This window comes from Eptatretus burgeri, chromosome 10 (assembly GCF_056783735.1).
Source record: "Eptatretus burgeri isolate ZD-2024b chromosome 10, Ebu_testis_v1, whole genome shotgun sequence".
NCBI lineage: Eukaryota > Metazoa > Chordata > Myxini > Myxiniformes > Myxinidae > Eptatretus > Eptatretus burgeri.
Window position 1 is genome coordinate 43,434,742 of NC_140970.1, and position 18,369 is coordinate 43,453,110.

Below are 18,369 nucleotides of genomic sequence, written 5' to 3' on the forward strand. Positions count from 1 at the left end.
CACACACACACACACACACACACACGAAATGGTGGCAGAGGCCTTTAATAACGGGCTCCAGCTCGGAGGACAGGTGAGCTGAAACCCAGAACCTATCTCGAACCTCTCCACCTCGTGTGGTCTTCAAGTTGTTCAGATCCGGGCTCCAGCGAGAGCGAGCTGGATCCAATCGCCGAGCCACGATCCTTCCCGAGCTACCGCGAATCCTCCCGCACTTCTCAACACGTGCTGGTGAGATGAGGCACCGATCCTTCCCGTCGATGCGTCGCTTCCCCGAGGAACCACCTCCCATGCTTCTCAACACGTGCTGGTGAGACGAGGCGCCGAACCTTCCCGTCGATGCATCGTTTCCCCGAGGAACCACGTCCACGAAGAGGTCGATGAGTCGCACCAAGCCGGGAACCAAAATGGAGAACAAAAAAGAAGAAGCCACCACTCACAGCTCGAGCCGAGCGACCGGCTTAACTTCCTTCCAAACAGGGCAGCTTGAAGCAAAAAGCTCTCCCGAGCCAAGCAGAAGCCGAAGCTCACGGAACCGTCAAAGCAAAGAGCCTCCAAAAAGCCTCCTCCTGAGCCAGGCCTCAGCCGAAGCTCACTGAGCCAGCCGAAGCAAAAAGCTTCCGAAGGCCTCAACCCTAACGCAAGCCAAGCAGGGCCCGACGGTCTGCTGAACGACTCCCCTCAACACCCTTCTCCAACTCTGCCCTGAACAAAAGAAAATGATCTCCTCTTATCCTTCTCCGCCCCCCCCCCTCCACGTCCGACGCGACTCATGCCCTCGTGATCCATCCCCCCGTTCAGCCACGGGTGGGAGGGAGTTGTTGACATCATGAGTCACGGGACGGCAGGTTTCTTCTTGCTCTTCGCAGAAGAGGGGGAGGGACGTCTCCATTGTTCTTTCCCTGACTATTAAATCGATCCGCAGCGCATCTAATCGATTTCTGAACATTTAAACAATGAAAGGTGAGCTATCTCGGGAACAAGCACTTATCGACATAGCTGACGAAAGGAACCTGTATGTTGTGTGCAATCGAATTCCCAAATTCGTAACATATATATATATATATATATATATATATATATATATATATATATATATATATATATATATATATATAAAATAATAAATATATATATATATATATATATATATATAATAAAAAAAAATATATATATATATATATATATATATATATATATATATATATATATATATATATATATATATATATATATATATATATATATATATATCTGCATAACAAAAGGTAAGACCTGTACTTTTCCACAAATTAGGACATCCAGAAACAATGGACAAAAACATAGGTTATATACGATTTTTAATCTGGCTTCCCTCCATCATGAGCCAAGAGTTGAGAGGAAATGTTCTTTCAATTCCTGCACCAATTCAAATTTAAAATGTCATGCCGTTTCTAAGTTAGTCAAACCCAACATGTCGATTAAACTCGAGGTCTTCCATGCACCTCAAATTTCACATTCAAGACTTCCACACAAACCAAATTCCCTCGTATTTACATGTGATTGTTTTGCACTCCTGTGGAGGTTCTTGGATGGATGACACTCAGCCCAAAAACTTTGGAACAAAACCTTCGTGCTCACCTAAATGGTATAGCCGCAGAGAAGATGTGAAGTGGTCGAGGTCCCGCCGTGTATCGGATAATCACCAGGGGTAAGATCACTTGCAGAGGGACTAGTGGTACAGCGAGCATAGCGAGCTGCGCCTTGGGGACTCCGCTCTCCACGAGTTTTAATCCTGTCACATTGTCTGCTGCCGCAAATCCCACCTGCAATTGGGATTGGAGAAACAGCAAGGACGTGAAACTGTGCGTCCATTGAAGAGTTTTGTATTCTTACAAAGTGTATCATTATTAATCACATGGCATAATGGTACACAGCCATAAGAGCAATGCCAAGATGAGGCATTTATGATGACACAAGTAGGCATCCACATACTGGTACAATACATGTGCAAAATATTTCTCCTTCCAACATACCCTGCAAAAACATCTCGTGTCTCTGGAATAAAATAAAAGTTACGTTTCCAAAATATTTTGAATGAAAGCAATGTACATCCTTTACATTCAAGGAATTCAAAACAAACAGAAAATATACCAGTTCACCGTTCAGAACACCCTTCCGGAAAAAAACATAAAGCCACACCAGTACAAACAAATGACCGGATGTTCTCCGGCGTGGTGTGGCAGGATGGTGAGGCCAAAGAAAGAACACCTCCTCCCTCCCCCAGCTACCCAGCCCCACTCCTTAGAACCTCTTATGCTACCCTACCCAACTCTCCCTCTACCCCAAAGGAAATGCATTTGCAAAAATAACAGATTTTCACCATCCCCGAAACAAAAACCCAAATGCCATTCAAGTTCAAACTTGTACTTAAGTTTCTGTATGTCGTCAAGGCAATATAATCACTTTTGAAATAAATTCCAAATATATATATATTTTTTTTTTTAAACAAACATAAAACCAATAATAACTCAAGAGTTCATATAACATGATAAACCACACAATGTTACTTCAATTTTAATAGAATAATGATTTTAATGATCGTTAAAGAAAATCTAAAAGGTTGGTGCTATTGAAGTAGTGGAGAAACATTCCCAAACACCACCCTTATACACCACCGCAATGAATCTTTATTAGTGTCCTGCCAGTTTCAACAGAGGGGACTATAGGTTTGCTCTCTACCTGTCCAGCCGGCCCACCTGTAATTTTTCAGACTTTTTTTTCCGAATACCCTTTAACATATTCAAATGAAACTTGGTACATGGCCTCATTACAAGTTAGAGAACAAGTTCGAGTTTCAGGACGTTTCATCAATTTTTCAGTTTTGCCCTTTTTAAACTTGGAGAATATTACATCTTATACATGGGTCAGTGTTCAGCTACCCTGACTCCACCCCATTGCTTTACACCCATTGGCTAGACAGCTGGCCTGACTTCACCCCAATAAAATAATACGCCGCCATTGCATGAAGCAGCACCGGTCTTTTGGCTAAGATGTGGATGGGGGACTCACTCCTTTTGAGGATTAGTCCATGTATGGCCATGCATTCTAACCCTTCGGGGTTGGGGTGCGTGTGTTTGTTGTGACCATGTACTACAGCCTTTGGTTTGAGGTTCATGTGTAGCTAAAAGAAAGAAAAAAAAATTGTTTTTTTATAAATAAAAAAAGGCTTTCACCAGAAGAGTAGTACAGATTGGTAGGCCCCAGGCCGGGATGTTAGTTCATGGCCCAGTGCAATTGCAATGATACCAAGTATATAACCACGATGTCTTACATATGCACATGAGCCAGACGCATGTTTTTGCTTCATGTATGTACATCGGGTTATTGTTAATACGAAATAGGCAAAGCTGAGAAACGAACAAAACAAGGAGGGTTAGAAAGGTGTTTCCTCTTCTTCATTTTGGTTTTCACTTTCATTTTCTCCAGCTCAAGCGTGCGTGAAGGAAAACTAATTTTTATCTCTGGTTTGTTATCCGAATTGTCTTTATTGGTTTCTCTTCTACAAGCAATATCAGAAAATGAAAATTGCTTTTCCTTTTATTTTGCCGAAGAGACTCAAACATGGTGGGTTATATGGTTTCTTCTTCTTAATTGTGACCGGTAAGGGACGTGTATTGCAAAGCAATTCTCACTCTTGTTAAAATTGAAGTACAGTACTGCAAAACTAGAGGTTTTTGGAAATATTATGGCAGGCAATTTGTGTTCTAGTCTTGAAATGCTGTGAGACCTCACTATTTGTGGATTCACTGTTCGCGGACCCCGCATATTCGCTGATCATAAAGTGTGACCTGCTTCGACATTCGCATTTTTATTTTTCAACACTTCAGGACTGGTCTCCTATATCTGCCTAAGAAATTGTAAATCAGCTATCATCACATCAGCAAACATGACAAAAAGGTGCAAAAACATATCCCCTCAACTACAGCCCAATTAGCCTACTGCATTTCTAATCATCAGCAACGTCATGGAATCCATCATCGCAGTTGATATAAAATAATTACTTTTCTCCAAAGGCCTCACCACAGATCATCAATTCGGATTCAGACCCAGTCACTCCACCTTGGACATGCTGCTTCTACTCTCTCAATAATGGTGGAGGCCCTCAATTACAGACATGAGATCAGGACGGTCTCTCTGGACAAATCTCAAGCTTTTGATACAGTCTGGCATCCTGCCTTGCTCGCCAAACTGTCTGCCTATGGAATCCAAGGACTACACCACTCTTGGATTCCCGACTTCCTCCACTCTTGTAGATGTGTAGCGATCAATGGAACCCTTTCATCTCCTCTTCCTGTCAAGGCTGGAGTACCCCGAGGCAGTGTTCTCGGCCCCATATTATTCCAAATCTTCATCAATTATCTCAATGACTCTGGAAAATCCTCTTTATCTCTTTGCTGATTTCTCTCTCTGCCATGACAACCCTCATCCTTCTGACAGACATATCAGCCTCTTCCCTCTCCTCAGACCTTGACACAATCACAAAATGGTCAAACACATATTTGCATATGCATCCATATTGTCCACCCTTTGTGTTTTCCCTTACCCATCATCGTTACCTGCATTCCTTGCTTGGCAGTCTCTGTCTACTTTCTCCTAGAGTCCCTTTATAGAGAGAGTAGCGACAACTAACAATTTGACACCATTTTGAGTCCATTCAGTGCGGAGTCGTCGAACGGCGCTCATGCATCGAACCGTGTATTACATGATGTTCTCTATGTATGAGAGATGGGAATGGTCTTTTCCATGTTGATAATGAACAAATTATGTGAAGATGACAAAATAGAAGATTTATGACAACTAAGAGCCATATATGATAAAGAAGAAATTCACAGAGCTCGTGATTTAACAGTCACAGACATTTCGAACCATGACAAAGAAGGAATGAACTAGACAAGTACACGTGCTGCTTATTTCAGCCTCATTTTAATTTCAGGGAGGCGAGAGCGAGACTCGAACTCTCACCTCCCTGTTTATACATGTACATGTACAATACAATGTTAAGAGTTATCTTTGTATTTCTGCAGTTGTTTGACCTTGTTTATCGTGTGTGGGTATATATTTGTGTTTGTTTTATTTTCATATTTAAATTATTAATCTAAACTTTGCTGCATGTTGCCGATCATACAGTATATTAATCCCACCAAAAATAGATTATCCCACCCCACCTGGCCTCCTCATTCACACACACACACACACACACACACACACACACACACACACACACACACACACACACACACACACACACACACACACACACACACACAAACACACACACAAATACAAATTACATATTTACAATCACACACACACACATACATGCATGCATGTACTAATGCACACGCATACAAATTATAAATTGAAAGTCACACACACAAACACAAGTTAATGTCCTCACACATTCAAATCAACAGAGACAAATACATACATTCAATGCATGCCCCTCCCCCCTCATGCCCCCCATGCCCCCCCTTCCAAAAGGTAAAAGCCAGTCCCGACCATTCTACACTCAGAAGTTAGATGGGCTACCTTCTATGCTTCTATGGGGTGTCGACCTATTTAGTATCCTGAGATCTGGCAGTCTACACCCACACCAATAGATTTTAAATCTTTGGTATAACCTACTCTTAAAAGCTCGGGTTGGGGTTTAGGGTTAGGGTTAGATTTAGGGTTAGGGTTACGATTAGGGTCAGAATTAGGGTTGCTTTTGACCCTAACCCTGCCTTTGAAGAGTGGGCAGTGTTAGCCCGGATCCGTTCTCCGTTCATTCGTCTTTGTTTTGACTTTAGTTTGACTTTGACTTTGACTATGAGTCTGACTTTGGAGACATTATCTCGACCCTATATTAATTGATCTAGCTCGAAAACTCCAACTCAAACTTAATTTTAAATAAATATGCCTTCCCCTTCAAGTGCTAATTAATCCACGAGCAATGGATAACAAGCCTGGAAAGCCAAATCAAAGGCCAGTCTCACTCGCAGCACACAAATATATGCATATGGGACCATTACCACCATCACACTCACCTGGCAGAGAACTGACCAAGAAGTTGCTTTCCATCCAACATGACTGACTCTGTTCTCCCAGATTTTCCATCTTTTAGCATCTGATGGAAATCTATACATCTTGAATCCCTTCTCCGTTCTATTTGTGCACCCAAAGGCGCAACAACCTGTCATTTTGTCGTAAAATCGATGTGAAACACGAATGAGAACGCTGCGTACGTAAAAACGTGCCCGGTATGCATCCGATCCTGTCCGCGATGGACTCAAAATGGCTCCACGCAATCACGTGACTAGATTTTTCCGGACCCTCTATGTCGCCACTCTCTCTATAAAGGGACTCGACTTTCTCCCTTTGCCCTGCTGCTGCTGTTTTCCATTTCTCCTGATTTGTTCAGTGTAATCACACTTCCATCAGTCTTGATAAAGTAAAAAAATATATATATTTAATCTTTTTTTTTTTTTTTTACAATGCCCCAACATTCACGGAATTTTTCAGGAACGTGTCCCCCACAAACAGCAGGCAGGGTCTGACAATATACAATTAAATTTAAATAAAATAAAGATTGCAAAAGTCGTATAAACAAATTAATTTGATTGTACCGCTATTTTCCGCAGTGTCCATTACACCACCTTATCTATCACGGAGCATTAGTTATTTGTGTCGGTCATGTGTGTCCATTTTGACATCCTTAAAAACAGTAGGTTTCCTGTTGGGAATGATTTTCAATTTTATTTGACTGCCAAGAGAAGCAGAGTAAAAGTATTATCTCTGTGCATGTGTGATCAGGCCAAATTCTGAGCCAAGGTAGGGTAAAATGACAAACTGGTCTAACCATTCACATTTCGATTCATGTTCAAAATATAATTCAATTCAAATAAGTTGTTCCTCGATCATAAACTGAAAATACAGAGAGACGAACGGACATGAACCAATTGCTTAACCTCGCTTTTTGCTTCACGTGCACGAGGTAATAACCAATAACATATTGCCTGCACGCATCAGACAATCAAATCCATCTCAAAGAAATGATTTTCCCTTTACAACAAGGAAGAGAAAACTGGCATCCAAGTCTCAATCCTGAACCACATACTTTACAGGTGAGCATCATGAGGCAGTACAGCTGGACCGAGCGCAGTTTGAGAATAGACAAGAGCTGCTGGTAAGTGGCGAGCACCCCATGGCCTGCCACCGGTCCCTTCTCGAATGTCCAGGCCTCGCTTTTGAAGATTGCCACAAATGTGGTGGTGACCACAAACACAGCACCCCAGAAGTGCAGGAAATCTGAAAATGGTTCAGTTATGAGATTGGTGAATGACACCATCGGTGAACTTTGAGAGAAGCATTTATATTTTACCGTCTCACCGGCCAGAGTGACGATTCCAACATCCGAAGGCTCTGTGCGGAGATACCGATTGCAGAAACTGGCAGACTCCAGCGCGAGGAATAGCACGTTGCCGAGGAAATACCCGGCTGTGTGACCAATGGAGTTGCAGGTTGAAGCAAAACCAACGTTCTCCTGAAACAACACCAGGGACCCTCAGCCATTTACCCTGACAAAACTGTGGCACCAATGGCCTGCATGTCCTTCACCGAACCTATAGTATTTCAAAGTTCCTTGACAAGAGCTGTTCTCATGAAAACCAAGAGGGGCACTCTTCGACATCACCAGATATGCTTCCACCCACGTAAAAATACGGCTATCGAATCACATGACCAATGAAGTCATCAATCACCCCCCCCCACCCCCAATACAATTTAGCCGAAGATGACTCAAAAATTTTCATGTTGATCAAATAAAGCATTTGACGTCTGCAATTTATGACAACAAAAAAAAAAAAAAAATATATATATATATATATATATATATATATATATATATATATATATATATATATATATATATATATCACTTATTCCCCATGCAGAGTACTTGATATGTGCCAAGTTTCAATTCTTTTTTCCACGGAGCGGTTTCGGAGATAGTGGTCCAAAGTTTTTCCTTTTTTCCAACATGGCTGCCACATATGAACTATAGCGTCATAATTATCAATAAAACATTCTACATGTGTACGGAAATGCAAAAGGTGTAACAAGGCAATTAGATTTTACTTAAAGTGAAAATTTTGTGTCAATCGGATAAGTGGTTGCAGAGAAAACAGAAAATTATCATGGATAGCCGTATGTACGGATGGACAGACAAGCCGAAAACATAATGCTTCCGGTGACTTAATCAGCGAAGGCATAAATACGCAAAGCAAAACTGGATCATTTTATTATTGCTGAGTATAAAAGAACCACTAAAAAAAATTGTTTGTTTTTAAATCAGTAATCAGACCCCAGACCTTTGATAACATGGTGAGTGCCCAGCCATCGACCACTATGTCCTGTGTTGCCGCAAGCAACTCTAAGATAAAGAAAAAGGCAGTGATCGCAACAATGTTTTTGGCCTCGAGTAATGCATCTATGTTTCTGGCAAGAAACAGCATGAAGATCCCCAGCAAATACTGTGTCGGAACAAGCCACGACTTGCGCCGGCCGAATCTGCGGCTGAAAATGGAATCGACGAGCGGTGCCCACAAGAGCTTCAGGCTGAAGGGCCAAAAGACGAGGCTGAAGAGAGCCTGCTCGCTGTAGCTGATTCGGCGGCTCTGCAACAACAGTGGGATGCTGGTTGCCAGGCCCAGAGGGATGCCCTGCAAATAAGTAAATAAATACATCATACACAAGTTACACCTGCATTTTACAATAAGTAGACATACCCATAATTGGATTCCAATCTGGCAGGATTGTGAAAGGAATAGTACATATCTTTGATCTGTCTTGCCTGTGTACAATTCCCGACCAGACTATAAACAATAGTTCTCATTTTTCTGACCTTTCCATTCAGGTTGCTGCTGCAGCTCCGGACATTGTACGCTGAACACAATCGTTCCTCTCACAGGACCTCTCAGATTCCTGTGGTGTCTGTGTCTAGAACTATATTCCTCACTGTCCACCGTTGACATGTACCATTCCTAACCCTCTATTCATGTTTGTCATTCTGGTGTATGGTCCACCAAATGATGACGACTCAATATTTATCCATTTTTCCTCCAACATCTATCAACTCGAAACCATCCATTCCAACTCTTTTCCTAATCTGGAAAATTCAACCATCATTATTGGCAGCTGGTCGGTGTTGATTCTTCAAGAACAAGCCATAACATTGCAAAAAATTCTGCAACTTTACAGGTCTGACCCAATCTGTAAACTTTCAAACCCAGGTTTCCAAAATTTTTCCATCCTCCTGGACCCCAACATGACTAACTTCCAAATGATTCTCAATTGCTGGCATGTTATCAGGAAGTCACTAGACTTTCTATATGTATGGATGGCACGGATACTCCATAGGTTTAATACAACAAATCTTTAAGAAAAAAAAATCTACGAAGATGCAAAGTTATCAACCTAAATAGTACCAACCAGTCTGTGGAGGATGTCACATTCAACTAGGACACACGGTAGAGCATATACCTCCACCCCATAATGCTCGATTCACAAGAACATATTGGGGCCATTACATTTTTGAGATATTGTGCTATACATCGTTTTTGGCCCCATCTCTCAATGGTGAAGAATCACTTAAATTCTAGTATCCGGATCCGGATCCAGATCTTCACCAAAATCTCATCAGTTCGTCCTTGTCACACACCCAACCTGTCCACAACATTTCATCTGGATCCATCCGCAACTTTTTGAGATATCCTGTGCACAGACAAACAAACAAGACAAACAAAGGGGTGAAAACATAACCTCCTTCACCTCCAGTGGTAATAACTCATGAAACTTTTGGACAACATCCTTGAGCTACAAAACTGACTGACTCAAAATAGCCATTTTGTAATTCTTCTTATTTTCAGACCAACTCAAAATTTGCTCAAGCTGCGGACTTTGTTTAAACACTAATCCACTGTATTTTATAGTGGCAAGGTCCATGACTAAAAATGTTCAGAACTTGAAAGGATTCCATGAAAAATAAGCATAACTGCTTAACTGGAATGGGAAGGGAAACGAGGGGTGGGAAGTACCATGCCTGTCAATCAGCCTGACAATTGCCCGAGGGCCAATCATACATAAATGGGTGGAGTTAACTGGTTAACTGGGTTCTAATAAACCAATAACTATAATGGAGCCAATCAGGTTGCTAGCGAACAAGTGTTATAATTGTACATCCAATCTAAAATATAAAAGGAGCTCGGGGTGTGCCTGCCTGTGCGAGTCCATCGACAGTTGTCCTCCCAGCAGAGCATGCACGTAAGCGTGCAGCAAAGCAACACACACACATATATATACAGACACGCAGCAAATAACGTGCTGCACATAAACACTCCTCATGCATGTGTTTCCTGGCATGGCCCATGCCTAATACGTACCCCAGACAGTTTGATCAAAAGGAGGAAGAGAGGAGGAGGGGGAGGGCGAGAATTTTTTTCCCCATTTTGGTCTTCCTCTTTCTGTGTTGTACATTATTCAGAATCTAAAAAGGCTGTGGTGAATAGCTCATTAACACACCACTCCTACTCGCTTCACTAGGCCGGTATATATATATATATATATATATATATATATATATATATATATATACATATACACATATACATATACATATATATATATATATATATATATATATATATACATATACACATATACATATACATATATATATACACGACGACAAATTGTATTTTTCACATTCTCAATTTTATTATGATTTAAAAATATATTTTTTCGTAATTACGCAAAAATTAGTATTCCCGTCGGTAAAGTGATGGGTCTTACATGCTAGTCATTATTATTATTAAAGGAAAGTTTCATGATCTTAACTCAAGAACATAAACCTCATTTTAAGTCCTTAATAACTCTTATTCATGAAAATAAATCACACAAAATGTTAAATAAAGGTTCAGTTTGGCTAAATTTTAAAGTTGAAGTCGCCAACCCTATTTTCCCCTTTACCCCTCAAGTTTTCGGATTTGTGGTTCAAAGGAATTTTCAAGAATGTAACTCACGTGAACGGCGAGACCATCCTGTAGAAACTTAAACACTGCGTGGGGTATTGTGTTCTATGAACCCTCTCATAGTTTTAAATGTTTTTTTTATTACTTGTACTTACTAAAATGCTTTCATCAGAACGGCAAAGTCAATGTATATATACATATATATATATATATACATATACATACATATATATATATATACATATATATATATATATATATACATATACATATATATATATATACATATATATATATATATATATATATACACATATATATATACACATATATATATATATATATACATATATATATATATATATATATATATATACATATATATATATATATACATATACATATACATAGCGCTGCAAAAGTAGGTATACAGTAAGGAGTATACATACCAGTATACCTACTTTTGCAGCCATGTATATATATATATATATATATATATATATATATATATATATATATATATATATATATATATATATATATATATATATATATATATATATATATATATATAATGTCAATCAGCAAATAAGTATCATCCAGGGCATCTACCTCCTCAACCGAAGGCATTTCACCTTTATCTGTTTGTCTATGAGCAGGATACCTCAAAAAGTCATGGACTGAATCGGAAAATAAATAAATAAAAACAAAAACATTTGGTAGAAACGTTGGGGATGTAACAAGTACTAATCGCTTCAATTTTGGTGAAGATCCGGATACAGATCCAAGTTTTTTTTTATTATTCCTTTTTTTTATTCTTCATCATTGAGAAATGGGGCAAAGAATGATATATTGTTGTGGCGCCGGGTTTCGGTGGTGAGCACGGCCGCTTGGGGGAGCAGTAGAGTCGGCTCCACCGAGCACCCAGAATTTAGGTCGTACCTTTCAGATAAATCCAAAAGGTCACGGGTCCCTTATCAGACCGAAGATCGCCAATAGGTCGACCACGTGGGGTAGGGTCAATTGCCAATTTCAATATACTTAAATACCCACGTCGTCAAACTACCGGGGAAATTCACCCTCAGCTGGATCTGCGCGATCCTGGCTGTTGGACAGGTTGGGTGTGTAAAAAGAACAAATGGATTTTCTATTTAGGTGAAGATCTGAATCCAGATCTAGATAGTAAAATTTTAAAGTGATTCTTCACAACTGAGAGATAGGGCTAAACACGATTTATAGCATGACATCTTAAACAGTTGGAGATGGATTATGACAAAACTTGGTGAATCATTTGGGTCAGGTCAGGTCAGGTCAGGTATGGGAGCATGCGCCGCAGCAGCGTGTTGCTGCATCCACTTTCTGCTGGTACTCCAGAGGGCCTCCATCTGGCAATTCCCCAGGTAGATGCATGGCCAATCCCAATCTCCTTGAGATGCTGATCAACCTGTTGCAACCACGAGGCACGTGGTCGGCCCATTGGCCTCCTCCACTCATGAGGCTCCCTCGCTGAGAGTATCTGGTGAGCAGGATCAGCATCAGCAAAAAGAGTCACGTGTCCTACAGCCAAAGTTGAAGCTCATGGAATATACAGGAAACAAATCTCATTTAATTCAATTATAACAACTGCTCGCTGGACACAAAGACTGACTCGCGATAGCCAACGATTCTCCGAAGAGACCTGGTACCAAAGGAATTAAGTATCCATCTCAGATCCCTAGTCAGAGTCCAAATCTCACATCCGTAGAGCAAGACTGGAAGTACCAAGGACCTAAAGACTCAGACTTTCATCCTCCTGCACTGGCACCAGCAGCGCCACACCCCATGATCCAGTGAGACATCTATTGACCTCTGGCTCACAGCCAGCAGAGACATGAATATCTGCCAAGGTAAGTGAATCTCTCAGTGACATAAACATCCTCACCACAAACAGGTACAGACAAGATAGCAGCATCCAAGATGTCAATGAAAGCCTGGATCTTAGTTTTGACACAGGAAACCTGCCCGTAATCCCAGTGGCTCCGACTCCTCAATCAGCACCTCGAGGACCCCCAAAAGGATATCTAGAGTCTCCACAAATATGACTGCATCTTCTGCAATATAAAGGTCAGAGATCTTGACATTCCTAAACGATGAACCACAGGTGGACCTCTCCGACATCCTCCCCAGAATCCAGTCCATACAAGCAGTGAAACTTTGGGGGCTAGCAGACAACCAGGACGAACTCCAGTAACAACTGGAAATAAGTCAGAGATTGTATCACCACATCTCACAGCACTCTCAGTACCAGAGTATAGCTCAGACATCAGATTGATCATTTTTGGTGGCACCCCACAAAGACCAAGAATCCTCCAGAGGGCATCCTGATTCACTACAAACGCTTTACAGAGATAAACATACACTGCAAGCAGCCCCTGCCCAAACTCTCATCTGCGTTCGGTGAGGACCTGAGGAGCTAGGATACGGTCAGTCGTTGATCGCTTTGGTGTAAACCCGACTGCTCTGGACGCTGATGCTCAAGCAGATGGTGGTGAACCCCATTAATAATTATCTGAACAAAGACCTTGCCTGGCACTGAGAGCAGCATCACCCCTTCCCTTTCCAGAGAGGGACAAGGCCCACTTCCAGTCAGTTGGGATGATTCCTATGTTCCAAGCAGAGCACAGAACTGCATGCAATGACACGAGTACAGCATTTCAACCAGCCTTGAGAAGTTCAGCAAGGATGCCCCAGTTACCAGGAGCTTCACACTATTTCAAGTGGTTCACCACAGCCTGTGTTTCCACAAACGAAGGTGGATAACAGTTCATTGGAGGGTCAGCAAGAGGGATAGTAACACCCCTGACATCCAGCATGACAGCAGGTGGATCAGCATGGTACAACCGCTCAAAGTAACCGGCCCAGCGGGCCTTCACTTCGGACCCCTCTATCAAGAGCCCACCATCCTCCTCTCTAACTGCAGTACACCGAGGGATGGGAACAGAGGAACGCAATGCGCAAATTCAGGTATGAGAATCACTTCACCCCCTTACAAATTCCTTGCACATAGGCCTCCTTGTCTACCCTTGGTGTACGTACAGTTTTATGCCTCAGCTCTGCCAATAAGCCTGACCCAACAACTCTGGTCAATCGTATCCAGTGTCCCTTGAGACACAAAATTCTTCTTCGCCCTACGGTGAGTTTCAAGACATCCACTGGCAAAATCAAGAACGGTGGTCTTGAAGGCATGCCACAAAAGCACCCAGACCCTCGAAATCCCCACTCAGCCTGTTTGCAAACTCCTCAGCTACCCTCTCATCCTTGGGCTTGCCAACATCCAACCAAGGCTGGGATGGTACCATTCTCCCGGATTTGAGCTGTAACTTCAGAATTGCGACAACAAGCCTGTGGTCGGTATTGAGGACTGAACACAACAGTAAACCATGCAGTCCTGGATCAGACTCCAACGACTATAAACGAGCACATGGTGATTCTCCTTTGCCACACCACCAGGGTTGGAATACCAAATGCAGCGATGAGCCTGTGGTTCACTGAAACCATGAACCAGCCACCCCAGGTATCATGACTTCTTGCAAAGTCACAGAAGTTAGTACTGTTCTGGTTCACAGTTCCAGACCCATGGGGACCAACATGTGTCTCATAACCATCCCTATCAGTTCCAGTCGATGCACTTAAATCTCCCAAGACGAGAAGAGTATCTCGCCTCGGGCATTGATCAACCACAGACTTGAGGGCGGCATAGAATACGTCCTTCACAGTGAGATCACTCATCTCAATCGAGCATATACAGAGACCAAGGAAACACCACCACCACCAGCACCACAACTCCTTGGGCATGGTTACCATCAGTGACCAGATGAATTGGAGGTGTAACCACCCACCATGATCTCGCCACGATACAGTCTCCGAACCACAGAAAGTGCTGTCATACCTATGTTCAAATGCTTGAGCTCAGATGACAGAGACAGGTGATCATCCTCTCTTCGAGATAGGACATTCCAGGCACCCACCCAAAGGGACCGCCTCAAGTTAACCCAAGGAGACCACCGTCTGGTGGACAACACCTCAGCACCACACCACCGCAATCTGACCCGAGAGGTTTACCCCATGGTTTTCTTCCTCTCAAGGAATGGGGGTCCCAAAGGTTTTGCCCCAATCCCGTCATCCGGTGAGCTGCCCTGCGGAGTGCAGCAGCAGAGGATGTACTCCCATTTGTTGGTTTTTCAGAATGAAGTGTTTTACAGTGACCAGAGTACAAATCCTGCCACCAACCTCCTAAAAAAAAAAAAAAAAAAGTCACTCAATTCAGGACAGCCGCAGACACAGTTGGACACTACAAATGGATGGCTGTTGGCTTACAAGGAGCTCCTCCGCCCTTCAACAGGTTTTGTTTTTAATTCTGCTGGGTGTTCATATCTATATACCCTCCTCACCACAAAACTTGGTGGGGGAGACAGTTTAGTCGCTGGCAAACCGACAATGGGGAGACAGTTTAGTCGCTGGCAACTCGACCACGAAACGGGTTAGTACAGGTTTACATGGTACCTGTAAGCAAGTCGCAGATCGAATCTGGCTTGACCTGACTGAATCAGTTGGGTAGGTGATAAGAACAAACCGATTCGATTTTGGTTCAGGTGTGGATGCAGATCCAACCTATCGGTGGGCTACCAAACGTAAGCTGTTCAGCTTGACGGAGGTATGAACTGTACCGAGTGCCATTCTAGTTGTCCACTGGCCCTCCGAGAAGGTCAGAAACGGGGGACATTAAAATGAGCGCCGTCCGGCCGATCGTCTGTCCATGTACTTTTGTGTATGCGATATTTCAAAAAAAACATTGAACATTTAGCTTTCATATTGCAGATATATATTCCTCGTGACATCTCAACCTGATTAAATCACGGCCGGGATTGGTTGAATTGTGTTGCCATGGCAACCATCTCGGTAACTTTGCTTGTGTACGCGATATTTCAAAAACCGTTGAAAATTTAGATTTCATATTACACAGATATATTCCTCATACCACACAAAAGGAGGGGGACCTGGAGCATCAGTTCCTTGTTATTAACGATATCGACGATTCTCATAACTAATCTTTGAAAAGATTCCACATCTTCCTCCCTCTATCATATGGATCTTAGTTGAGGTGAGAATTCAATGCACAAGAGTGTTATAAAAAGTGAAGTATGTACCTGCAGGACGTAGAGGAGGATGAGCAAAGAAATGCTTTTGCAATCTCTCGACAGCCCTTTTCCCGTTCGCTTCGGTGAACCACATTGAGGGAGCATTTCCAGCTCATTGTAGCACAAATCGTTCAAGTGTTTAAACTCAATGCCATCAATATGCGAAACCTGGCTCTGCAAAAACAAAAATTTGAAGGACATTATGACGACACATCCATTGAATCAGCAAAAATGATTGTACTTGAAAAGGGTCACGATTCACAGAATAGGAGCAACAACCAACTTTTGTTAGTCTCACACAAAGGCAAGGCTCAGGTCTGATATTTCAACCAATGAGTATGGCCTTCGCCTTGGGACTGAAAAACAAACCACGTGTTCGTGGTCATTATAGCTACCAATGGATAATTGTTGGAGGAAGTGATATGTTTGAGTAGATAACGAGAGCATCAAGTGACCATCGCCTCCTGATGGTCACAACTGACTTTTGTGAGCGTCACATGCAACGAAGCACCCCCGAGGCCCAAAGCATGTATATATATATATATATATATATATATATATATATATATATATATATATATATATATATATATATATATATATATATATACATATATATATATATATATATATATATATATACATATATACATATATATATATATATATATATATACATATATATATATATATATATATATATATATATATATATATATATATACATACATACATACATACATACATACACACATACATATACATATAGTTACGGTTGTGGAAATTCACAGAACACCATACAGGTTTCCCAGAGATCAGTTATGTTGACAAGTGTGTGTTTAGATTAGATTTCCCCACCAAGGTCTAAAGAGATTTATTCGTGTACCCGGGCTGTGAACTTTGAGGTAGTGTTTTTCTTTTGCTATCTTCATTTTGGACCAACCGCTTCACAACAACCACCTTCTCCACAACGACATCTCCTCGCCATCTCCTAAACCACATCTCCACAACATCTCCTCGACAGCAGCTCATCAAACCGCTCCACAACGAAAACATCGCTCTCATCAACCATCTCCACGACGACAACCACGACATCTCCTCACCACCTACGCCACAAACATCGCCTCACCTTCATCTTTACGAACGCCGCCATCTTGTTACCGGCAACAGCGTCCTGAACGAACAACATCTCTGCCACCAGACACGGGGACTCCCTAGTTGGGGCGAGGGCCGATCTCTGCAACGTCCGTGGGAGCTGATGATTTCTACCATGTCCGCTCTCTCAGAGCTTTGTGTCGAAATCGGATCAAAAGATCAAAAGGGGCGGAGCCAGCGAGGGGTGAAGGGTGAGAGGTGAAAGATCAGACCTCACTCACGGACTCCATATAAAGGCGCGCAGAGACGCCAAGCGAGTTGTTGGACATCACACCATTATTACCATGTTTAAATCGAGAATTGACAGCACTCGACATAGAGCATACGGTGTCTGTCGGGGAGCTGCAGAGAGCGGAAGCCTGGAGCCGGGGTTCGAGTCCAGTGAAGGGCAGTCGGGGGAGCCTGGAGCGCAACCTGCCGTGCCGTGCCAAACTGTGGGTCGCTGGAGCGCAGCCGAAGAGGAGTCGCCAACCAGCTGCAAACGGTCCAAGGAGATCGGGCCCCGGGACAGTCCGAACGACGCTGATGAACGGGCGGGCTCTTAAGAGAGCATCAACTCTGAAAGAGCAAAGGTTTGTTCGTTCCTCTGAGGCGTTGTCGACTAGGGCCGATCGACCAGGCCGCGCGACGAGGCCTGGGCCGAGCCGCGGTCACGCCAGCTGCCGTGTGGACTGGACGTCGTGGAGCGCCCAGCAAGTCACCAGGAAGGTGGCAGGTAACCAGCGCGGCCTCTCGGAGCTCCTGCGGTCTTCACAGCTCCGTGAACTAGTAAAGGCCCACGCAGCCCAGTTCTTGCCTTTCCTGGGGTTTTTCTTTGAATGAATGTCGTGGCGCCATGTCCTGAAGTAGAATTGTAATAAGTGTACATAATAAATAGACCAACGGTTGTAGTTCTTTCTCTTACTCGTGTCCTGTCCCTTACCCCCATTGTATTAATTACATACATGACTGCATGACTGCATATGTGTTATGTGTGTAATAAATGTCCT

General features: G+C 42.5%; 1 protein-coding gene across 3 annotated transcripts in view; it reads right to left on the reverse strand.

Moving 5' to 3' along the window:
• SLC33A1 (solute carrier family 33 member 1) overlaps positions 1-18,369 on the reverse strand; it is a 61,209-nt gene that overhangs the window by 30,620 nt on the left and 12,220 nt on the right. For all 3 annotated transcript variants that reach the window (XM_085898050.1, XM_085898048.1, XM_085898049.1), the window contains exons 3-7: positions 16,235-16,399; positions 8,391-8,741; positions 7,411-7,564; positions 7,139-7,329; positions 1,621-1,805 (exon numbers count right to left, since the gene is read on the reverse strand). In XM_085898050.1, coding sequence (XP_085754176.1) covers positions 1,621-1,805; positions 7,139-7,329; positions 7,411-7,564; positions 8,391-8,741; positions 16,235-16,399 — 1,046 coding nt within the window. The remainder of the gene's footprint in view (positions 1-1,620; positions 1,806-7,138; positions 7,330-7,410; positions 7,565-8,390; positions 8,742-16,234; positions 16,400-18,369) is intronic.